Raw genomic sequence first — 24379 nt, 5'->3', positions numbered from 1 at the left:
GAGCAGCAACAGACGCACACACCAGCCTCCTCCTCGTCCTTAGCAATAACCGGAGCCCTTTGGTGGCAGCAGATAAGGATGAGTCTCTCTGGTCTGCCCCTGCAGCCCCCAGGGACAGGCAGGCAGAGGCTGATCTTTTGCACGAGGAGGGTGGTGAAGCACTGGAACGGGTTACCTAAGGAGGTGGTGGAATCTCCATCCTTAGAGGTTTTTAAGGTCAGGCTTGACAGAGCCCTGGCTGAGACGATTTAGTTCGAGATTTGTCCTGCTTTGAGGAGCGGGTTGGACTAGATACCTCCTGAGGTTCCTTCCAACCCTGAGATTCTATGATCTCATTGGCCCATCCACACTCACCTCCTGCCAGAGCTAGCAGTGACTCGGGTCTGACAATGGGTCTGGCTGAGATCTGAATCCTGCATGGAAATCAGACCAGGGCCTCAAGCAGCCCCAAACACTCAGGAGACAGACCCCAACATCATGAGTGTGTCTTTTTTATTTTTAAATCAAATCATAAATTGGAAGCAGGGTGTGCGGGGAGGGGAGGAGGCGGCCTGTGGATATTTTCCTTGTCGCTTCTGATTCCTGAGGGGAGAGTCTTCTCACCTCACATGCTTGTTTGACCAGTTCCAGGAAAAAAATTGCCCATGGCTGCTGGGTGGGGAAGTCCTTCACCCTCTCCTACCCCATAGGGTGGGGAAGCTGCCCTTGTATCTCTCCCCACCCCTCTGCCTTCTCCCTCCCCCAGCCAGTCTGCACTTGCTCTCACCTTCTCCCTCCAGCCTCCTCTCCCCACATCCCCCCTTTCCCTCACAGTGCCCCCCCAATCACATCTTCCCTCTATTCCATCCTCATTCCCCTCAGCCCCATAATTCTCCTCCTACAGCCTGACTCCCCTGCATTACTCATTCTCCCTGCCCCCACATCCTGCCCCCTGCATTCCTATCACCCATCTCCTGTAACCTAATGCATCCCTGTTCCCCACTCCTGCACCTCTTTAGCCTTCTCCTCCTGGAGCCCAGGTGTAAATGGGAGGCACGGCTGCCTGGGGGGCGGGAGTAAAGGTCTCTCTTACCTTCCCTCCAAGCGGTTCCCTCCCTGGGAGCAGGGGCTGAGGCCTGGGAAGGGGGGCCCTGACTAGGCTGGGGTTACTGCACTGGGAGAGGCTCCTGGGGAGCAGCAGGAATGTTCCTGCCTTACAACATAAACCTCTCCTGTCTGCAGCCAGGGATTTTGCCAGGAATGGGGATTCTGCACAGCAGTGACCAGTTACTGCAGTAACTGCCATTCACTTCCCGCTGCTGGGAATGAGGGAGCCCACTGATTACTCCCACATCACTCCAGCTCCTTTTGGGCCCTAGCCATAAACCCATTCAACTGAAACCTCCCTGCCCCAGACCCTGCCCCTCAGAGCTTCCTCGTCTCCTGACCACAGCACTATGGGGGCAGCATCCATAAAAGCCACCAAGTCAACGGGAGAAAAGAAAGGAGACAATCTGATCCCAGGAAGGGGGGAGAAGGGGCATGTCTGTGGAAACCCCTGATTGTTGCAGAGAGTCCCCAGTATCAACCGGGATTCAGGGGTGAAGGGGTCCTGGTCCGAAAGAGGCTGCCCAGAACATTAGGGGACACGTTTCACGGTGACACTGACTCTGTGTGTGATTCGCTCTGGGAAGAGATTGGATCAGGCAGCAGTTTAGCAGAGACGGTCTCTGGCCTTCACACGAGGCTCGCTGGCCAGCGGCTGCTCCTGGGGGAGTTTTGCACTATTGCACGCGTGCATAATGACTCAGCCATGCATATGTTTAATTTTTGGGGAAGAAAAAGCTCTCACTCCGACCTTTTCCCCCTCCCCGTGGGGCTGCCCCAGCACGGCCCGGGCTGGCTCCCCCCGCCCCCAACGGGACCTGGCGGCCGCTTGCCTAGGCCCGGGGCAGGGAATCGCAGCCGGCTCCGCGGGGAGCAGCCCGGGGCCAAACCCGCCCCCTGCAGCCCGGGGGTGCCGGGGGGGGGCGGGTCTCTCTTACCTTCCCTCCGAGCGGGGCCCCCCGGGGCAGGGGCCGGGCCGGGAAGGGGCCCTGGCCGGGCTGGGGGCTCTGCCCTGGGAGAGGCTCCCGGGGAGCAGCGGGCAGGGCCCGGCTGGAGGTTCCCCTCTCCCGGCTGCAGCCCGGGCTCCGGGCTCCCAGCACCAGCCGCCGGGGCGCGGGGATCTCGCCGGGAGCCAGAGTCCCCGCAGCGGCTGCGAGTCACTTCCTGCGGCCGGGCCTGAGACCCGCGATCGCTCCCCCCAGAGCCGCCCCCCAGCCGCTCCCGGGTCCTAGCGATCAACCCACCGCGCTGCAGCATCCCTGTGCCCGGCTCCTGTTACACTCCCAGGCTCCATGGTCAGAAGGGCCCGTCCTGAGCATCGAGCCCAGGGGTTCTCACGGCCACATTTTTGGTGGCCTCAGAGTGCGGCCAGCAGCTCTGGCTGGTGGCCGCTCTGACACTTTTCCCTAAAACACTTAATTAACTTTAGGAAAACCCATGAGATGTGCACATAGGTAGGGGGCTGTAACATGTCTGTACTGGGACACAAGTGTCCACGGTAACAATGTTGAGGTCAATGGGGGATGATCCCCGCAAGCGGCTCCTCATCCCTGCTGTTGCTGGCAGAGGCGCAGCCAGGGGGTTCTGCAGGCTGCCTCTGTTCCCCCTCCCCCTGGCTCTGAGACCTGCAGATGGAGCAAGAGGGGGGACATGCCGCTGCTTCCAGGAGCTGCTTGAGGGAAGTGCTGCACAGAGCCTGAATATGCCTCCCGCGCCACACACTCCTGACCCAGCCCTGATCCCCCTCCCGCCCTCCAAACTCCTTGGTCCTAGTCCGCAGCACCCTCCAACATCCCAAACCCCTCATCCCCAGCCCGACCCCAGAGCCTGCACCTGCAACTGGATCGCTTACCCCCGCCCCCAGGACCCAGCCTTGATCCCCTTACCCTCCTCCGAACCCCTTGGTCCCAGCCTCAAACCCCCTCCTGTACCTCAAATCCCTCATCCCCAACTCCACACCACAGCCTGCACCCCCAGCCAGAGCCTTCACCCCCCCCACATCACATCCAGCCCAGAGCTCCAACCCTGAACCCCTCAATTCTGGCCCCACCCCAGAACCTGCACCCACAGCCCAGAGCCCGAACCCCCTCCCACACCCAACCCCCTGCCTCAGCCTGGAGCCCCCTCCAATGTCCATCACTAAGTCTGGTAATTTTGTTAAGTTTCCATTGTGCAACATGGTGGTGCTGACCCCTACAGAGAGCTAAGCGGGGGAATGGTCCCTCTATTGTGGGGAATTTTCCTGGCTTATACACCCCACCCCAGTGGAATTGAATAGCAGAAGGATCTGAGTCCTCGCTCCCACTCCCTTCATCCAGAGGCCTGCCTGACCCCAAGGACTCCCTTTCCACTCTAGTCCCCATAACCCTGACAAGGCTGGGCTAAGGATTCCTGAGGGGCTCGACCCCCAATCTTGTTGTGATCACTCAAGACAGGGGTGACAGTGTCCCCACTGCGGGGTACTCTCTTCGCTCTGGACTCTTCCCTGACACCTTCACTGACCATTGCACAGAGTTCAGAACAAATTAATTAAACAGCAAGTAATTTAAAAAAAAGGAAAAAAATGGGAAAGGTGAAAGGAAAACATGTCACCCCACTCTGTGGGCATGGGGGGAACCACAACCAGCGTCTCTGAGATGTAAGGGCAGTTCCAAGTCTGCTCCTCACATGTCTCAGGCCTCCTGCCCAGGCCCTGGCTGTGCTGCAGGGATGCTGCGGGTCAGACACGTGCACTGATGGTGGCCACGTGCTTTCAGGCTCTAGGTGGCAGGACCCTTCTTCCCAGCGTCAGCCTCCTCCTGTTGGGGTTAGGCTTCCCCTCCAAGTCTGGCCTACGAGGCCCCTTGGCTGGGGGCATCTCCCTACGCTGGGCCCTCTGCCCAGGGTCCCCCTCGCTCTCTCCAGCTGCTCACCGCACCTGGCTCCAGACTGGCCCAGCCCCAGCCCCCCTCTGCCTCAGCACTGCTGCTGCTCTGGCTCCAGCCCCACTCAGGCTGCTGCTCTCCCCTTAGCTCTGCCCTTCTCTGGCAGGCAGCTCCAGCTCACACAGAGGACGGGCTCCTGACTCCCTCATTGGCCTGCCTGCCCTGTCAACGAGGTTGACCTAGAGCATTAGCCTCTCCCCATCGGCCCTGGGGACTACTCTCAGGGCCTTGATTTCTCATTGGTCCTTCCCTTAGCTTTTGGTACTGGGAGGGGGCCAACCAAAACCCCCCCATTAAGTTTCAGTAAGGGGCCAACAGTCCCCTTACCCAGATACACACCAAAATCGTTGTAATTTATTTACTGCTAGCTAGTAAGTCTGCTGCTGTGAAAAGTGATATTTGTTTGTTTGTTAATATTTTTCACAGCCTCTCAGCTAGCTATATGGGTTCTCAATTTGGTAATTTAAAAAACCCAGACACTCCAGCAGGAGTGCCGGAACCTCCCCGCCCCATCTCTTCCCCTGAGGCCCCACACCTGCCTCGCCTCTTCCCCCTAAGGCTCCTCCCCCATCCACTCATTTTACACCCTCCCTATCCAGGTCAGGAGGGACTTGCCTGTGGAGCCGGGGCTGGGAGCTGCAGCCGCCCAATGCAGGTAGGAGGCAGCCCCGGCTGAGTAGGGGTTGGTGTGGGTGATGACCCAGTGCTTCCCCACCTGCAGTAACTCGACTTTGGGTGGCCAGTCAGTAGATCTGACCAGACAATGTCAGGTTCCCTTTTTAACTGGACTTTCTGCTCAAAAACCGGGCAATTGGCCACCCTATCATCAGCACCCAATGTGCAATAAGTGCTGGGTACATGTCAGGGACAACTTCTGCTTTCTTATGGTGGGGGAAGTAACCATGGGACAGTCGGGTTAGACTCAGTTCTGACCAGCAGGGAGGAATTTGTTGGTCTAGATGAAATTACTATAAGATGGGTGCACAACTGGTTGAAAGACTGTACTCAGAGTAGTTATTAATGGTCTGGTGTCAACCTGGCAGGGGAGTGATGGAGGGGGAGCCCCAGGTGGCTTTCCCACACTCCCAGCAGGGAATGGGGAGTTGAAAAGCCGCAGGTGCCTTCCCCCGCTCTTTACGGAAAACAGGGAGTGGTGGGCGGGCAGCCCACTAAGAGCCTGTGGGGCAGCTAGGCCCCTGGGAGGGAGCCATAGGCGCCAACTCCATGGGTGCTCTGGGACTGGAGAGCCACCGGGGAAAAATTATCAAGTGCTCCGCACCCACCAGCAGCCAAGCTCCCTGCTCCTCGCCTCCTTCTCCCCACCCCCAGTGCCCCACATCCCAGCTCCTCCCCCTCCCAGCGCTCCCTGCCCCCTGCCGCCTTACAGCTCTTTGGTGGCGCTTAGAACTTTACAGGAGGGACCAGCTAGGACCACTTCCCTCAGTTCAGTGATGCTCCTATTGTCTTTCAAGCGATCTTGCTACTGTGAGTAGAGATGAGGAAGGGGATGTGGCCAGAGGCTTTTCCCCCCCTTCTTATACTCACAGCCTTTCTAGTGGAAAAGTCTTTGCTGGGTCATGGCGTCAGGCAACTCCATGGCGTATGTGAGCTCCAAAAGCGTCCTTTGGATGAATTGTAAATTTCTTTGTTTACCCCCTTCTTCCTCTTGGTGGACAGACAGATAAGAGTTTTCTAACACAGATGGTCAGATCTTTCTCGTCTCTGAGGAGTTAGTCTGTGGGCATTCCCCAGAACGACGACATATTTCAGCAACAAATAGGGTTACCATATGTCCGGGTTTTCCCGCAGAGCCTCTTTTTTGAACCTGCTTTCTCTGTCCGAGCGGGATTTTCCTATAACAGCAAATGTCCAGGGGTTCTGCAGAGCAGATGGGCTGCAGCTCAGAAATGGCACTGATTGGTCAGCTTCCCAACTGGTCTAGTTCCTGGCATCCACAGCTGATTGGTCCATTCCCCTACATCTGCAGCCGATTGATTGCTGCCGGATCCCTCCCACTCAGGCCCCAGCCCTGGGCAGGTGGTCCCACAGGTAGGTGCTGACGGACGGCTGTCGCTGCGTTCTGGGCTTGTGTCAATGCCCTGCCACTGTGACAGTGACCGACACTGCCCTCACCTCGTGAATACCCCCACCACACCCCCTCCAGCACCCACAACTCTACCCCCCCCCAGGCTCCCACCCCTCATCAGTGTCCTCTTTTTGGGCACCTGGAATATGGTCACCCTAGTAACAAACATACAGTAAAATCTCACCATTCTACATGCACTGGTGGTACATACATTTCGATGGCATAATATTCAGCTGATCGTGAGTTTTCCAGTGATCCCTCACCAGGCACTCTTTGTACACTATATATCATAACCATAGGCAAGTGGTGAACATGGGGCACAAGGGGTTAGTCACAAGAGGTATCAGTGTGGCGTGAGTGGGGCAAAGAGAATCTTTGTCATCACAACTCAGGACACTGGGGTACAGGGGGAGGGGGTGATCAGCTGGGCTGTCAGGTTCCTCATTTCCCTCTGGCCTCAGTGATGGGGGTCGGCCTGACTTAAAGGCTGCCCAGGCCTGTTGACATCCCCGGCTCCTTTCTTGCCTGAGCCCAACCTCAGCATCTCAGCAATAAGGAGGCACAGCCCCCTCGTGTCATTCATGGTCCTTTAGATTTCAGGGACAGCTTCACACGACACTCACAGGCCAAGTCTAGTCGCTCTCTGGCTCTAATGCAGCGAATTCACAGTTCTCAGCCTCAGCCGTTTGGCTTTGAGGAGCAAACCCAGAAGTTTCCCAGCTCTGTTTCCCCACATTTTTCCCCCTCCAAACTGTATCTCACATCACTGCAGGGATCAGGCAGTAACTTCATTCCTCTGTCTCCCGCACTGTGAATCTAGCTTGCACCATCAGTGGTTGTTTTGAGAGATACTGATCACTATCATTGTTCAAACCACACACAAAAATCTCATGACAAAGGGTCAGATAAAGATTAAAATAACAAAATCTAAAAAAGGCCTATTCTGGCAAATGGTCATTTGTCTCGTGAAGTCCTCAATATATCTGAGCTACATCCTGTCAAACTAAACATTAACGTATGTGACCAAACAGCCTTTACGAAGAGAGAAAAACCCACAATCCAGGGTGGGCTATAACACACTTTCATGTTCATAAAGTGAAATCTCAGAGAATCCTTTAAGACACAAAATCAGGAAAATAAATTTACCCAGTTTCTTCTGTAGTGGCTAAACCAGCTTCGCTCCTCGCCTCCGTATTTGGTTGTATTAGTTGCAAAAGTTTTAGCATCATTATACTAAAAGAAAGAGAAAGAAAGACAAATCTTCCCATCTACAAATGATCTGGACTAGCTTAGAAAAAGCTGGGAACTAATTTCACCCATAGGTGTAAACAGGGCTATAGGATCTGAAAGGCCAAACTGTGCTTTAGGTTCAATGGGATTTCCCCGCCCACTCGTAGGTCTATGACCCTTTCTTCTCCAGCCCTCTGGAGTCTGACTTAGGATCATAGACATCAAAACTGTGATTCCTAAGCTTGGAGAGCCAGGGATATGGTGGTAAGTGACACCGTGAGAGACAGAGGGGTAGAATGAGGAGAAGATAAACCTGTGACAGGTTGGATCACAGAACCCCCCTTGGGAACTGCCAACTGATGTGCCAAGACAACTTCGGCCCCTGCTTTCCCTGCCAGCTTGCGACTCCAGCACCCTGTCTTGTTGAGCCAGACACGCCAGTCTGCTCCAGCACAGACCCAGGGTCTGCTCCAACACAGACCCACATGTCCCAAAGCTGGGACGCAGACTTAACTGAAAGCAGCGTAAGAAGTGTTCCTGTCTTTAACACTCAGATGCCCAACTCCCAATGGGGTCCAAACCCCAAATAAATCCGTTTTACCCTGTATAAAGCTTTTACCCTGTATAAAGCTTATACAGGGTAAACTCATAAATTGTTCGCCCTCTATAACCCTGATACATATGCACAGCTGTTTGCCCCTCCCCCCAGGTATTAATACATACTCCGGGTTAATTAATAAGTAAAAAGTGATTTTATTAACTACAGAAAGTAGGATTTAAGTGGTTCCAATTAGTAACAGACAGAACAAAGTGAATTACCAGGCAAAATAAAATAGAACACGCAAGTCTATGTCTAACACAGTAATAAAACTGAATACAGATAAAATCTCACCCTCTGAGATGTTTCAATAAGTTTCTTTCACAGACTGGACGTCTTCCTAGTCTGGGCACAATCCTTTCTCCTGGTCCAGCCCTTGTTCCAGCTCAGGTGGTAGCTAGGGGATTTCTCATGATGGCCGCCCCCTTTGTTCTGTTCCACCCTCTTCTATATCTTTTGCATAAGGTGGGAATCCTTTGTCCCTCTGGGTTCCCACCCCTCCTCAATGGAAAAGCACCAGGTTAAAGATGGATTCCAGTTCAGGTGACATAATCACATGTCACTGTAAGACTTCATTACCCACTTGCCAGCACACACATATACAGGGAGACTTCCAAGTAAAACAGAGCCATCTACAGTCAATTGTCCTGGTTAATGGGGGCCATTAAGATTCCAAACCACCATTAATGGCCCCCACTTTGCATAACTACAATAGGACCTCAGAGTTATATTTCATATGTCTAGTTTCAGATACAAGAGTGACACATTTATACAAATAGGATGACCACACTCAGTAGATTATACACTTTGTAATGATACCTTACAAGAGACCTTTTGCATGAAGCATATTCCAGTTACATTATTTTCACACTCATGAGCATATTTTAAAAAAATCACATAGAGTGCAACATCACACTGTCCATTGCTGGGACAGAGGCTGCTATGTGGAGAGTGGAGGGGGATGGTGCTGGGGGAACAAGGGAATCCCTCAGACTCACCCCATCGCCCTGAAATAGCATAGAAGCTAAAACACCACATTTTACTGTTCCTGCTCCCACTTTTTTAGCATCTAGTTAATTCTGGTGCATAAGGTAGAAAATGTACAAACACTAAATGCTTTTCAGCAGGGCCTGGAGTAATGTGAGACTATCTGGGAATGAGAAAATCCAGCCCCACAGGGGGAACTCAGGGACTAATGATCACTCTGCGAATGGGAGGGGGTCAGAACACATAAGTAAGGGTACGATTTTGTTATGGATTTGCAGAAGTCACAGAATCTGTGACTTCCAGAGACCTCTGTGACTTCAGTCCATGGTGGCTCGGAGCTGCGGGGTTCCCCTGCTGCGTGCAGTAGCAAAGAGCTGCCCCCTGGAGCTCTAAGCTGCTGCAGGCCGTGGGAGTACCCCGCAGCACCCAGCTGCCAGGAGTGGCCACCAGATCTATGAGTCACTGCGGGGGGCAAGGCCCCCCCACAGTTCCCAACTGCCCTGGGCTGCAGGGGCCCCAGAGCTCCGAAACACGGGAGTCAGGAGGCCCATGCAGCTGCAACCAGGGCCCCCACATCTGCCTGGCTGCCATGGGACCCCAGAGTCCCAGGAGCAATGGGTGCTGCAGACTTCTTCCTCCCCATTTTGTCACGGATATTATTAGTAAATGTCACAGATAGGTCACGGGCTTCTGTGAATATTTCTTTATTGCCCGTCACCTGTCTGTGACTTTTAGTAAAAATATCCATGACAAAATCTCAGCCTTACACATAAGGTGCTCAGGGTGAGGTTACACTAGAAAATCTGGTGGAGGGTCACAGAGATGCTCTGGCTAATCCCAACCACATTTCCTAGCATAGATAAATGCTCGGAAGCAGAGGCGGGATCTCTCGGCCTTCCCCAAATGGCTCTGTGGGAATCAGCCCCTCCCAGTGGTGCTGTCTGAATGCAGTGGGGGCAGGGAGATGGGGCAGAATGGGAGAGTGAGGAGAGGCAGCACCTCTCTACCCCTGTGCTCTTCCTCGCCTCTTATCCCATGATCCCCAAACGCTCGATGATCCAGCACCCAGCTCCCCCTGCTTCCCAGCTCCACCAGCCCCAACCATTCAATCCCCAGTTCCCTCCCCAAAACCCATCCTCCTGGTCCCTCAATATTTGATCCCCAGAGCCCAGCGCCCTGGGGGATTTGGGGAGGGGAGGAGTTACTAACCCCCAGGGACTCTCCCCCTGCAGGGAACAGGTCCAGGTAAGTCGGGGAGCCCAGCCCAGGGGCTGGTGGAAGATGGGGGGTGGGGACAGGGGTCTAAAATGAAGGTGGGGCCTGGCCCAAGTGTCCTTCTCTTCATTTCTATGTCAGGGGGATCCCGGCTGGGAGAGGAAGGGAGGGGGGGAACTTCAGCCAGGCAGAGGGAGCATCTGCAGGAGTTTCTCTCTCTTCTTCCCCCACCTCTGGCCCATCAGCTCAGCAGCCAGGGCTGTAGCATGGAGGAGGTGCTGATCGGGGCCTCTCCTCTGCCTGGGGTTTGCTTAGACCAGGCAGAGCCAGAGGGTCACTGACCAGCTGCTGCTCGGCTGCTGCTGTATCCTCACCCCAGCGATGGGTAGCTGGGTCCTTGGGAGCCAAATGCCCCTGTGTGTGGGAATGAGGAAATGGGTTTGTCACCATGGCCAGCCCTTGTCAGGGCACTCAGAGAATTTCCCTGCTGTGAGGAGGAGTCTCTGATGTCAGCTCCACTTGGAACATTTTTCACACTGAGAACATCTCAGAGGTTTCTCCCTGTGCGGATTTGTGGATCCCTGATACTCCTGGAGCACCAAATGAAGCTTCCCCCACATTGAAGGTCTCTCTGTTGTGTTGATCACTGATGTGTGAAGTCGAATTGAATCTTTTTCTGCAGACAAGCTATTTCTAGGGTCTCTCACCTTTGTGGATTTTCTGATGTTTGGTGAGCTCTGAGCTCTTATTGAAGCTTTCCCCACAGTCAAGGCATTTATAACGTCTCTCTCCTGTGTGGATTCTCCCATGTTGAGTAAGGTTTGAGCGCTGACTGAAAGTTTTCCCACAGTCCAGGCATTTATGGGGTTTCTCTCCTGTGTGAGTTTTGTGATGTGTATTAAGGGTTGATTTTAAACTGAAACTTTTCCCACACTCAAGACATTTATAGGGTTTTTCTCCTGTGTGGATTCTCTCATGTTTAGTAAGGGATGAACTTTCCATAAAACTTTTCCCACACTCAGGGCATCCATAGGGTCTCTCTCCTGTGTGAACTCTCTGGTGTATAGTAAGATGTGAATTCTGAATAAAACTTTTCCCACACTGAAGGCATTTAAAGGGTCTCTCTCCTGTGTGGATTGCTTGATGTCTAGTAAGTTTTGAGTTATGAATAAAACTTTTCCCACAGTGGAGGCATTTATAGGGTTTGTCACCTGTGTGGATTCTCTGATGCTTAATAAGGACTGAGTGCTGAATGAAACTTTTCTCACACTCAAGGCATTTATAGGGTCTTTCTCCTGTGTGGATTCTCCCATGCTTAGTAAGGGATGAACTTTCCATAAAACTTTTCCCACACTCAAGGCATTTGTAGGGTCTTTCTCCCATGTGGATTTGCCCATGTTTAATAAGGGATGAACTTTCCATAAAACTTCTCCCACACTCAAGGCATCTGAAGGGTCTCTCCCCTGTGTGGATTCTCCCATGTTGAGTAAGGTGTGAGCGTTGACTGAAAGTTTTCCCACAGTCAAGGCATTTATGGGGTCTTTCTCCTGTGTGGATTCTCCCATGTTTAATAAGGGATGAACTTTCCATAAAACTTTTCCCACACTCAAGGCATCCATAGGGTCTCTCCCCTGTGTGGATTCTCCCATGTTGAGTAAGGTGTGAGCGCTGACTGAAAGTTTTCCCACAGTCAAGGCATTTATATGGTCTCTCTCCTGTGTGGATCCTCCTATGTTTCATAAGGGATGAACTTTCCATAAAACTTTTCCCACACTCCAGGCATTTATAAGGTCTCTCTCCTGTGTGGGTTCTCTGATGTGTAGTAAGCTTTGAGTTATGAATAAAAGTTTTCCCACACTCCAGGCATTTATAAGGTCTCTCTCCTGTGTGGGTTCTTTGATGTGTAGTAAGATGTGACTTCTGAATAAAACTTTTCCCACACTCAAGGCATCCATAGGGTCTCTCTCCTGTGTGGGTTCTCTGATGTTTAGTAAGCTTTGAGTTATGAATAAAATTTTTCCCACACTGCAGGCATTTAAAAGGTCTCTCTCCTGTGTGGTTTCTCTGATGTGTAGTAAGCTTTGAGTTATGGATATAAGTTTTCCCACACTTCAGGCATTTAAAGGGTCTCTCTCCTGTGTGGGTTCTCTGGTGTATAGTAAGTTGTGACTTCTGAATGAAATTTTTCCCACACACCAAGCATTTATGGGGTCTTTCTCCTGTGTGGATTGCCTGATGTCTAGTAAGTTTTGTTCTGTCAGCAAAACTTTTCCCACAGTCAAGGCATTTATACGGTTTGTCACCAGTGTGGATTCTCTGATGCTTAATAAGGACTGAGTGATGAATGAAATTTTTCCCACACTCAAAGCATTTATATGGTCTCTCTCCTGTGTGGATTCTCCTATGTTTAATAAGGTATGAGCTCTGACCAAAAGTTTTCCCACAGACCAAGCATTTATATGGTTTCTCTCTGGTGTGGGTTCTCTCATGTTTAATAAGGTTCCATCGTGCATAGAAAACTCTCTCACACTGAAGGCATTTATAGTGTCTCTCTCTTGTCTTCAGACATGGATGTCTAATAAAGTTTGAGTGATGAATGAAACTTTTACCACACTGAAGGCATTTATATGGTCTCTCTCCCGTGTGGATTTTCCTATGTTCAATAAGGTGTGAGCGCTGACGGAAAGTTTTCCCACAGTCCAAGCATTTATGGGGTTTCTCTCCTGTGTGAGTTTTCTGATGTGTATTAAGGGTTGATTTCAAATTGAAACTTTTCCCACATGCAAGGCATTCATAAGGTCTTTCTCCTGTGTGGATTCTCTGATGTGCAGTGAGGTGTGAACTTTCAATAAAACCTTTCCCACACTCGAGGCATTTATAGGGTCGTTCTCCAGTGTGGATTCTCTGATGTGCAGTAAGGTTTGAACTCTGACTAAAACTTTTCCCACATTCAAGACACTTATATGGTCTCTCTCCTGTGTGCAGTCTTTGGTGTACAATAAGACATGGTTTCTTACTGAAGCTTTTCCCACAGACTAAGCATTTATAGGGCTTCTCTCCTGTGTGGGATCTGTGGTGTGCCATAAGCGGTGATCTCTGACTAAATCTTTTTCCGCACTCCAGGCATTTATAGGGTTTCTGTCCTATGTGCAGTCTCTGGTGCATAATAAAGTTTGACTTCTCACGGAAGCTTTCCCCACAGTCTAGGCATTTATAGGACTTCTCTCCTGTGTGGGTTCTCCAATGTTTAATAAGGCTTGCACTGAAATGGAAACTTTTCCCACAGTCAAGGCATTTATAAGGTTTCTCTTCACTGTGACTTTTCTGCTGGACTGTGGTTTCCTTGGGATCCTTGCATCCTCCACCACGGTGAATGGATTCATCAAGTTTCTTCCTGGGATAGTTTCCCAGCTGCATCGCTGATCTGTGTACATCTCCCCAGGCATTTCCCTGTTCCAAGCACTGGGAAAAATTCCCTTCAGCTCTTCTCAAAACTATCTCCTGCGATTCCACTTTCCCAGAACCTTCCTCCTGCTGATTCTCCTCCTTGTTCTCACTCACTGTCCTATCACCTGCTGGGAGAGAGAGAACCCAGACAGGAGTCACTGCCTGTGCCGGGAGAAAGGACAGAAAGGGGAATAGCAAAGAGGGAAAACACAACACAGTGACTGTTGGGGAGATGGAGACACTGGATTCTGCCTCCTCATCCCACCCAAACACTCCCAGGGAAGGAAAGTCAGGGAGGAAATTCCTGACAGCTAACAGGATGGGTGGGAAGCTGTGACTGATATTTGCCTTCATGATACGAAACCTGTCACTGCAGCCCTCACCTGGGTGAGAAGGGGCAGAACTGAGGGCTCTCGCTCACAGCACATTTTGGGAGTCCCAGCTTTTTCCTTCACTCTCAAGATGGTTCTGTCTCAGGTTCCCTGACTCCTCACCTGTGCGGGTGTCTTTCGGGCTCTCCCTTTCATTACTGTCCTGGAGATCCGGGACCCACGGCTCTTCCCCTTGTTCCAGCTGGGCGATCAGGTCAGGTTTGGGACTGGAGAATCCTGCACAGGGGGTGAAAACAGGCAAGGTCAGGGTGCATGGAGCATTGGTAGAGAATCTGTCACAAGGAACATTCCCTGAGTTTTACCTGACCCTACATGGGACTATGGTAACTCCGACGCTTTGTGAGCAGCAGATATCTGGGGGAGGGGTGTTGTCATGCCCTCACTAGGAGTTCTCAGGGTAGATGAGCTCTGGGGGACTTTCTGGTACACGCAGCTCTGGTGTTAAACTCCTGCCTATTTCCAAACCAGCACATCGGTGCTGGGGGAGCTGCCAGACCCCCGGCTTGAAGTGGTTTCCATTCTATCCAGGGTTTACAGTTTGGTTCAATGGCTCTCAGCCCCCCACTGTACAGATTGTCCCAGCACCCCTGAGCCTGCAGCACCGAAAGCCCTCCCCATGGATGGAGCTCGTCCCGAGAGGACTGGTGAACGATATGTGAAGGAGAAATAACACAGGCAGGGCAATCCCCTGCTTCTGGCCCCTTGAAAGCTGGAGAGATGGGGATGAATTAGCTTGTCCATTAGGTTTCTGCCTCCCCTGTTCCCTTGAAGGGGGCATGGAGAGAAGCGTATCTTTCACAGTGGAGCTGTGGACTCTACCAGGGGTTCTCAACCTTCTTCTCTCTGAGCCCCCCCGACATGGTATAAAAACGCCACGGCCCACCTCTGCCACACCAACTGTTTGTCTGCCTATAAAAGCCAGCACCAGCATTCGGGGGTAGGGAGCAGGGCAAATACCCGGGGTCCCACGCCCCATGGGGCCCCATAAAGCTAAATTGCTCAGGCTTTAGCTCCAGCCCCATGCAGTGGGGCTCCCACTTTGTGCCCTGGGCCCCACAAATCTAACACTGGCCCTGCATGGCGGCCCCCCTGAAACCTGGTCGCGGCCCCACAGGGGCCCCTGGTTGAGAAGCACTTCACTTTGAGACCCATTCCTTCCTAATCCAACTGAGCAGAGTCAGACACACAGACCCTACGGCTTATAATAGCTGAGGACACAGGAATCCCTTACCCAGTGAGGTCACCGTCTCGTAGTTCTCCTGCATGACATCCCTGTAGAGGGCTCTCTGAGCGGGGTCCAGCAGAGCCCCCTGCCCCTGGGTGAAATACACAGCCACCTCCTCGAAGGTCACCAGCATCTGGAACAACAAGAGTCCCCCCTCAGCGCCTGCTGCCCCTGCCACAATCCCACTAGTCATGGGGGAGGAGACCCAGAAAAGCAGAATCCCCCCCACAGACACACACCCTGCTCAGAGCAGCCAGGAGGCTTCAGGGGGTGGGAGAAGGTGAGAGCTCCTTGTCCCCCCAGCACACGGAGCGGGGCAGGGTCTTCTCATTTCCCACCCGCCTGCCAGCCACAGGCTGAGACGGGAAGCAGAGCTCCGAGCCGGGGACAGGGACCGGGACAGGAATCCCGACAGCTTCCCTTCGTACTTCACAGCAGCCTCTGGCCAGTGGGGTCAGGCTCCAGCACTGGGAGTCTGGTCCGTTTTCCCAGCCCTGCCCGGGGGGGGGGGGGTGTTTCCTGCTTCAGAAAAGGGGGAATTCCCCCCCCCCCCCCCCAGCCGTGCCAATGGGCCTGTTCTGCAGGCGCGGGCTGGTTCCCCCCGCCCCGCACACGCCGGGGGCTGCGGCAGCTTTCCCGGGCCCGGGGCAGGGAATCGCAGCCGGCTCCGCGGGGAGCAGCCCGGGGGTGCCGGGGGGGGGCGGGTCTCTCTTACCTTCCCTCCGAGCGGGGCCCCCCGGGGCAGGGGCCGGGCCGGGAAGGGGCCCTGGCCGGGCTGGGGGCTCTGCCCTGGGAGAGGCTCCCGGGGAGCAGCGGGCAGGGCCCGGCTGGAGGTTCCCCTCTCCCGGCTGCAGCCCGGGCTCCGGGCTCCCAGCACCAGCCGCCGGGGCGCGGGGATCTCGCCGGGAGCCAGAGTCTCCGCAGCGGCTGCGAGTCACTTCCTAGGCCGGGCTGAGCCCCGCGATCCTCCGCCCAGAGCCGCCCCCCAGCCGCTCCTGGGTCCTAGCGATCAACCCACCGCGCTGCAGCCCCCCTGCCCCGGACCCTGCCCCCTGGGGACCCATCTCCCCGGGCTCCTGCAGCTTCTCCCCACATTAACGGGGCATCGTGCATGGAAGCCACCCTGCTAGTGACTGGACAGAAGGGATCCATCCAGACCCCAGGGAGGGGGGAGAAGGGGCGTTTCTAATGGAAATTGGGGATTGTTCCAGAGGGTCCCCAATATCCTCAAGCACGAGGGGGTGAGAGGTCCTGGTCCTAGAGAGGCTGCCCAGAGCCCTAGCAGCAGGGGACACATTTCCCGGGGACGCTGACTCTGTGTGACACCTCACCCTAGACATAGGAATGTCGTTTTTCCAGTGCTTAATTTGTGCCAGGGCTTCCCAGGGGTGGGCCCCAGACAGCACCTCTGGGCTGGGCAGTTCATAGCCCCGGCACCTCTGGGCTTGCTGCATCAATTATGAATGTAAAAAAAAAAAAAAAAATCGCCCTGGGAGTTTCTGCCATAGGACTTGGAAGGACGATGAGAATGTATTTGCATCTCAGGTAAACAGACCCCCTCAAACTAAAGAGGGGGTGTGACCCCATCCATTACACCAGAGGGAGCAGGAGCTAAACATTTTGCATTTTAGCAGACACCCAGCTCTGGCGGGGGAGAAAGAAGCAGGACCCTGCCCTGAAAACAGAGGGCCTGTCGCCTGGCTCACAGCTCGAAATAGACTTTTGTCTGAAGGTCACCCTCAGAAGAATCCTTTTCAAAGGTTCATTGGATTCTGGAAGAGATCGATCCAGCCACTGTGTTTAAATGGAACTGTTCAGTGACTCTGGGGAAACGTAACAAACTGTTGCACATTGAGTCCTTAAAGGGAGAACACCCTTAACATTCCTCTGACTGTTCCAGGACAGGGCTGGACTTTACAGAACACCCCTTCCTGGGAACCTTCAGGCCTGGGCAGAGTCAGGGCTCTGAAACCTGGAAAGTGGGGAGGATCTCAGACCCCAGGCTCCAGCCCCTGCATCTGCTCTGCTAATTTTATCCCTACAGTCCAAGCCCCTCTCCCCAACCAGATTCAGCTGACCCCCCACTCTGAGGCTTGTTGCAGTGTCTTCTTTTGCTTGTGTTTTTGTTTCGTTTTATTTTTGCAGTGTAGATAGACATACCCTGAATGAGGCAGGGTCCTGTGTTAATGAGCGCTGCAGTGTGTGATCCTGTCATTAAAGATCATATAATAATGCACAGACACAAGGGGGCTGAATTAACAAGGCCCAGACATCCTTGATTCTCGGACCCACCCCCACCACATGAGTTTTGTTATGTGCACTGATATGAAGGTAATGTGTCACATATCACCTCCATATAGGTGCACATAACAAAATTCCTTGATTCTGGCCTTGCCTCAGAGCGCTCGACTTTGCACCATTCAGAACATGCTTTTACTGGAATATTTTGAGGGTAAAGTGGATAGAAATTCCCTCCAATTTTCCTGCTCTACCATAGAATTATTGAATAGGAACATATTACATCCTCCAATCTTGCCCCTTTTCTCTCCCATAATCAAATATTGTGGTACACATTTTCCCTTTTATTCACTTACTCATTTTTACTGCACTCCACTCAGATATTGATCACTTTCTCTCTGTTGAAGAATTACTAATATAATCTCTGCATAAAGATCACTTATTTTTCCTTTAAATACCCACTTGATACAAAACTTTCTGATTTTTGCTTTTTCCTGTTGACTTAGCCAATTTGTGTAAATCTTCTCAGATTTTTCCTCATTATCAAATGCTGCTATAAATTCTCCTCGACCTTCACAGATTATTTCTCTCTGGAATTACTGAATAATACCAAATTCCCTCAGTTTGCGAGAAAATTGACTGTGCTGAGTCATTCTCACAGCGGGGGGGGTTGGGGTTTAAACCCGACAAGGATCAACTTTCCCAGCGACATTTGAAAATGGAATCATAGAATCATAGAATATCAGGGTTGGAAGGGACCCCAGAAGGTCATCTAGTCCAACCCCCTGCTCAAAGCAGGACCAATTCCCAGTTAAATCATCCCAGCCAGGGCTTTGTCAAGCCTGACCTTAAAAACCTCTAAGGAAGGAGATTCTACCACCTCCCTAGGTAACGCATTCCAGTGTTTCACCACCCTCTTAGTGAAAAAGTTTTTCCTAATATCCAATCTAAACCTCCCCCACTGCAACTTGATGGAGATGTTTCCTCCCTGTTCGAGGAGCTGTGGTGTTGATATGGGGATGTCTCATTCCCAGCGGTGGGTAAGACGTTAACAAATCCCTCGTTCGGCGCTCCAGCATTAAACAGAGAAGTGGGGTTTGGCTGCAGTTAGCACGGCATCCTCTCATGGTAAAAACAAGCTGGATAGAATCTGTTGCCATAGGGGGGAAATCCCTGCTTCACAGTCTTTTAGGTGCCTTAAGGATGGTATCAGAGTAACAGCCGTGTTAGTCTGTATTCGCAAAAAGAAAAGGAGTACTTGTGGCACCTTAGAGACTAACCAATTTATTAGAGCATAAGCTTTCGTGAGCTACAGCTCACTTCCTCAGATGCATATCGTGGAAACTGCAGCAGGCTTTATATATACACAGAGAATATGAAACAATACCTCCTCCCACCCCACTGTCCTGCTGGTAATAGCTTATCTAAAGTGATCATCAGGTGGGCCATTTCCAGCACAAATCCAGGTTTTCTCACCCTCCACCCCCCCCCCACAAATTCACTCTCCTGCTGGTGATAGCCCATCCAAAGTGACAACTCTTTACACAATGTGCATGACAATCAAGATGGTACTAACTGTGCTTTTGAGGGGAAAAGAGAATAAATGAGGTGAGACAGGTTGGAGCTGTGGCTGGAGTCCAAACCTGCTCCCTATGAGACAAAAGAAAACAACGACCCACAAAAGGGGAGAGAAAAGCTCAGCAAAGAGAAATCGCAGCCTCTGGTGCCTGGGCTCAGCCTCCCTTGCAGCCTCACTGCAGGAGAAAGCTGGGCACGGCCTGCTGGCTGATCAGCCCCTCTGAGACGTGGCAAACTTCTCTCCACATTGGGCTGGCTAAGGCATTGCTTGGAGCTGCCTCTCTGGTCACAGGCTACCGGCACTGGTGCAAAATGTGGCGCTGACTTGGGGGGGCTGAGCCGGACGTGCGGGAGAGAGAAGGCAAAAGGAGAGGGAGAGAGCAGAAGAAATGGGGGCGGGGGGGATGATGCATGTGAGATTTCAGTGATAACATTCCCTCCCATCTCCACAATCTTTCAGCCCCTAGCCCCAGTGATTGCAATGGGACTGGGGTAGAATTAGGCAGGTGGTGAGCTAAGTTCCCTGTAAGCAGCCTATTTAGCGCCGCGCAGAGAACCCACCTGGGGACCTGCCGCGGCCGGGAGATGGGCGCCCCTTCTCTGGCCCCAACCAAGACCAGCCCCCAATATGCCATGGCCAGGGCCACCGCCCAGCCCCAAGTATGCCGTGGACCGGACCTGCTGCATCTGGGGTGCACCTACCCCGGCCCGGCCCCGCCCCGCCCCAGCCGCAGTGGCCTGGCCCGGCCCCAAACCTGAACCCGGGCTACAGGGCCTGGCCACGAACCTGGGCGTCCCGGTCGGCACCCAGCCAAGGATGGGGCAGCACAGTGCGGCCCGGAGCCAGCCATGGTCAGGGTGGTCCGGCCCGAACCCAGGCGGACCAGCCCCAAGCCAGGTGCAGCCCGGCCCGAACCCAGCCCCGGTGGCCTGGCCCAGCCCCGAACCCGGGCAGCCCAACCTGGACCCAGCCGCAGCAGTGTGGCCCAGCCAAGCCCAAACCCGGGTGGCCCAGCCTGGAGCCAGCCGTGGCTGGACGGCGCGGCCTGAATCCAGTTGCAGCCGGGGCAGCCCAGCCGAGACCCAAGTGTGTTGGCCCGGCCTGGACCAGCCGCGGTCAGGGTGGCCTGGCCCAGCCCTGTCATGGGGCACCTCTCCCTGAACCTAGCCCCGGCCTGAACCTGCGGGGACCGAGCTAGGGGAGCCTATCCTGCAGCCACAATGGGGAGAGGTGCCTCTCCCCCCCAGCCCAGGTACTGCTGTGGGGAGACAGAGCTGGGGGGAGTCCTCTGTCCCTGACGTAGCCCCGGAGCACTCTCCTGCATCCCAGACAACTCATTCCTGGCCCCACCCCAGAGCCTGCACCCCAGCCGGAGCCCTGCACCCCAACCCTTTGCCTCAGCCCTGAGCCCCCTCCCATACTCTGAATCCCTTGGACCCACCCCCACCACGTGCGTTTTGTTATGTGCACTGATATGAAGGTAATGTGTCACATATCACCTCCATATAGGTGCACATAACAAAATTCATTCTGCACATGGGTGGGAAAAATTAGAGGAAACACTGGTGGTAAGGCTGAGAGAACAGGGGCTTTGGGAAACCCAGCTCAGTGATCACAATCACTTTAGCACAATGCGTGAGTGTGTCTCCTGCAAATAGACCTAGAGGCCAATGGTCTGATTCTCTTCTCACAACAACCTCACAGTGGTGTAGATAGGTCACAGGGCCCCAGTGGGATTACTCCTGATTAGTACCAGGGGGAGGGAGAGGAGGATGAGCCCGGGAGCCCAATCAGACTGTTCCTGATTTGTACTGGGGTCAGGGAGGGAGGCACAATTTTTCAGTGAGTTTTCTCTCTTCGGGAAGTTTGAGGAGCTTGTGACAGGGCAGGGATGAAGTTGGCTGGGTGACATTTCCATCCCAGATCACATCTGCATCACCTTTACCTTTCACCTTACCTCTGCAGCTGGCAGCCATTTCATGCAAAGCAAAGGAGACTGGGAGTGGGAGAAACTAAATTCTACTTTATTGTTCCAAAGGTCAAGCAAAAGGCCGACTCCTTTCCCCAGCTCCAGCCCAGCCCAGTCCAGTCCTAGCCCAGCCCACGGCTCCACCCAACTCCCCCAAGTGCCAGCAAGAGAGCAACAGCTACACATTGGGAGAAACGTGCCGAGAAGCCGCGAGAGGCGCTGGGAGCCCGTCACAGAAGCAAACCCCCCGAGAGCAGGGACTCCAAAGAGCTCAGGTTAGAGGGATGCAGATTGGGGTGAGTGGGTCAGAGACAGTCGCTATCGTCCCCACACAGGACACAGCGGTAGATGGGGGAAGGGGTGACCAGCTTGTTGCCGGCACCCAGTGCCGAGAGGCTGAACAACAGCTTGAGTGGTTCGTTACCCGGTGTGCTACACCCAATAATCACAACGGGGTGGAGAAGCAGAAAAGTTTATTTGAAGCTTCAAATAGGTACAGGGAGATTTGAATCTCAAATCCTGTACACAGAGCAGGAAGTTACACAGACTTTTATACATCCTTTTCCCCAGCATACTTATCCAATAGCAAGCTGCCCCAAGTATCCATATAGCCAGCCAATCTAGTTCCCAGCTAGTTCCCCGGTTCTCTGTATCATTTATTAAACTATACATAAAGCTGCTTTATTCAGCATTGTTCTTCCATATCTCCCCTGTTTGGCCTTGCTTAGTTTCAGGCAGTCTGACTCTGCAGCGTATTGTTGCAGATTCTCAGCATAACTGCTGTGTGTGCCTCCAGGCGGGGGGGCCAAGGACACTTGGGCCTAGCACGCAGAGCTGCTGTGAGTGCCTCCAGGCGGGAGGGGGGGGGCCAAGGACACCTGGGCCTAGTGCGAGGGGGCTTCATCGACACTCGTGGTCTTCCATACCCTCAAGTTACCTAGTGGCCATGCCCAGTGTCCCCAACAAGCTGGGCTGTCAGACTCCTCATCTCCTTCTGGCCTCCACAATAGGGATCTGCCTGACTTCAAAGCTGCCCAGTGACATCCCTGGCCTCCTTCTCATCTCAACCCAGCCTTGTCCTCTCAGCAATCAGGAGACACTGCCCCCTCCACACAACATTCCTCTTGAGCGGGATTCACAGCATTTTACAATTCAAGCACCACTTGACCAGACACTTGCAGGAGAATCCCTGTCTCTCTCAGGCTCTGATGCAGCAAGTTCACAGTTCTCAGCCTCAGCTGCCTGGCTCTCAGCACCAAATCCAGCAGTTTCCCAGTTCTGAACTCTGGGGTACAGATGTGGGGACCCGCATGGAAGCCCCCCTAAGCTTATTTCTACCAGCTTAGGTTAAAAACTTCCCCAAGGCACAAATCCTTTGTCCCTGGGTGGTATGCTGCCACCACCAAGTGATTTAAACAAAGAATCAGGGAAAGGACCACTTGGAGTTCCTATTCCCACAAAATATCCCCCCAAACCCTACACCCCCTTTCCTGGGGAGGCTTGAGAATAATACCCTAACCAATTGGTTACAAACTGAGCACAGACCGAAACCCCTGGGTCTGTAGGACACTGAAAATCAATCAGGTTCTGAAAAGAAGAATTTTATTTAAAGAAAAGGTAAAAGAATCACCTCTGTAAAATCAGGTTGGCAGATAACGTTACAGGGGAACAAAAGATTCACAAACACAGAGGAACTCCCTCTCAGCTTAGTTTCAAAGTTACAAAAAACAGGAATAAATCTCCCTCTAGCAAAGGGAAAATTCACAAGCTAAAACACAACATATTCTAACACACCTTGCCTGGCTTTACTTACTATTTTTGTAATATTAGAGACTGGTTCAGGATTGGTTGGAGGAGATGGATTTCTACCTGGCCTCTCTCAGTCCCAGCAGAGAGCACAAACAAAAAGCACAAAAAAAAGGCCTTCCCCCACAAGATTTGAAAGTACCTTCTTTCCCCATTGGTCCTTTTGGTCTGGTGCCAACCAGGTTATTTGAGCTTCTTAACCCCTTACAGGTACGGAGGAATTCTAGGCTACCCTTAGCTGTTTGGTTATGACAGGCTCTGATGCAGCGAGTTCACAGTTCTCAGCATCAGCTGCCTGGCTCTCAGGTGCAAACCCAGCAGATTCCCAGCTCTGTTTCCCCCTCCCCACCCCACCATCTCCCACCCTCTACCCCTCCTAGCTATTCCCCACATCACTGCAGCGATCAGGCAGTAACTTCCTTCCCCATTTCAGTGTCTGCCTCTGGGAGAGTGAATCTAGCTTGCACCCTCAGTGTTTGCGCTGAGGGATATTGATAATTGTCATTGTTTGGAGGAAAAAAATCAGTTGACAAGGGGTAGAAAAAGATACAAATTTAATTGAAATGGAGTGTTCTTGCAAATCAACATTTGTTTCATGAAGCCGTCTGTTAAGATACAGATATTCAGGCCTGTCTGTAAAGGCCTATACGCTAAGAATTTAGGTGTATTCTTATCACTTAGCTAGTTCTAGAGGTATAAAAGAAAGAATCAAAATCACTGTCTGCCAGTGTAAGGGCCTTCTCTTGCGGGGACACTCTGAGGCCCTGCGCTTAGGCTAAGGCCTTTGGCTAATCAGCAGAGGCAGCCATAAGCTGGGAAGAGACCAGTCACCTCCTCACATTCCAACCTAGTCACATTGAAAGAAGGTGCTATTGGGCTGTTAGGAATACAATCCTGTCCTGATAATGCCTATCACTGCCAGAGAAAGGGAAGAGCCTAGAGGACGTAAAAGGAAACTTAGTTTGATAGCATCCTGTCTGGCAAGAACTCACTTATCAATAGCTGGGATGGGAAATCCTCATTTCTGTGTTTGTTCTATCACTGTAGTCCCCATTTCCCTATTGTTTGTCTGTATAATCTCTGTCTGGTTCTGTGATTGTTTCTGTCTGTTGTATAATTAATTTTGCTGGGTGTAAACTAATTAAGGTGGTGGGATATAATTGGTTAAATAATCATGTTACAATATGTTAGGATTGGTTAGGAAAATGATTGGTTAAGGTATAGCTAAGCAGAACTCAAGTTTTACTATATAGTCTGCAGTCAATCAGGGAGTAAGTGTGTGGGTGGGGGAAATGGGAACAGGGAATGGAGGTGGGGAAACTGGAATCATGTTTGGCTAAGGGCAGGAATGGGAACAGGGACACAGGTGTAAGGCTCTGTGGTGTCAGAGCTGGGAAGGGGGACACTGAGGAAGGAAACTCGAATCATGCTTGCTGGAAGTTCACCCCTATAAACATTGAATTGTTTGCACCTTTGGACTTCGGGTATTGATGTTCTCTGTTCATGCGAGAAGGACCAGGGAAGTAAGTGGGTGAAGGAATAAGCCGCCTAACACCATCAATAAATCTGAACTACGTCCTGGCAGACTAATCTAACA

At 52.5% G+C, this 24379-nt stretch overlaps 2 protein-coding genes across 7 annotated transcripts in view; both read right to left on the bottom strand.

Moving 5' to 3' along the window:
• The window catches only part of LOC125621536 (uncharacterized), a 43824-nt gene extending 41586 nt beyond the window's left edge, over window positions 1–2238 (bottom strand). The window contains exon 1 of the mRNA XM_075119807.1: window positions 2025–2238. The gene's annotated coding sequence lies outside the window, so the exon portion shown is untranslated. The remainder of the gene's footprint in view (window positions 1–2024) is intronic.
• LOC142069241 (uncharacterized) overlaps window positions 1–24379 on the bottom strand; it is a 46198-nt gene that overhangs the window by 6929 nt on the left and 14890 nt on the right. The window contains exons 1-4 of one of the 6 annotated variants that reach the window (XM_075119791.1): window positions 15906–16126; window positions 15197–15323; window positions 14068–14181; window positions 8056–13701 (exon numbers count right to left, since the gene is read on the bottom strand). In XM_075119791.1, coding sequence (XP_074975892.1) covers window positions 10820–13701; window positions 14068–14181; window positions 15197–15323 — 3123 coding nt within the window. In that variant the 5' untranslated portion in view covers window positions 15906–16126 and the 3' untranslated portion in view covers window positions 8056–10819. The other 5 variants (XM_075119794.1, XM_075119789.1, XM_075119790.1 and 2 more) reach the window with 5 other exon arrangements.

Source organism: Caretta caretta, chromosome 14 (assembly GCF_965140235.1).
Source record: "Caretta caretta isolate rCarCar2 chromosome 14, rCarCar1.hap1, whole genome shotgun sequence".
Classification (NCBI taxonomy): domain Eukaryota; kingdom Metazoa; phylum Chordata; order Testudines; family Cheloniidae; genus Caretta; species Caretta caretta.
This window is presented reverse-complemented; position numbering and strand designations above follow the sequence as displayed.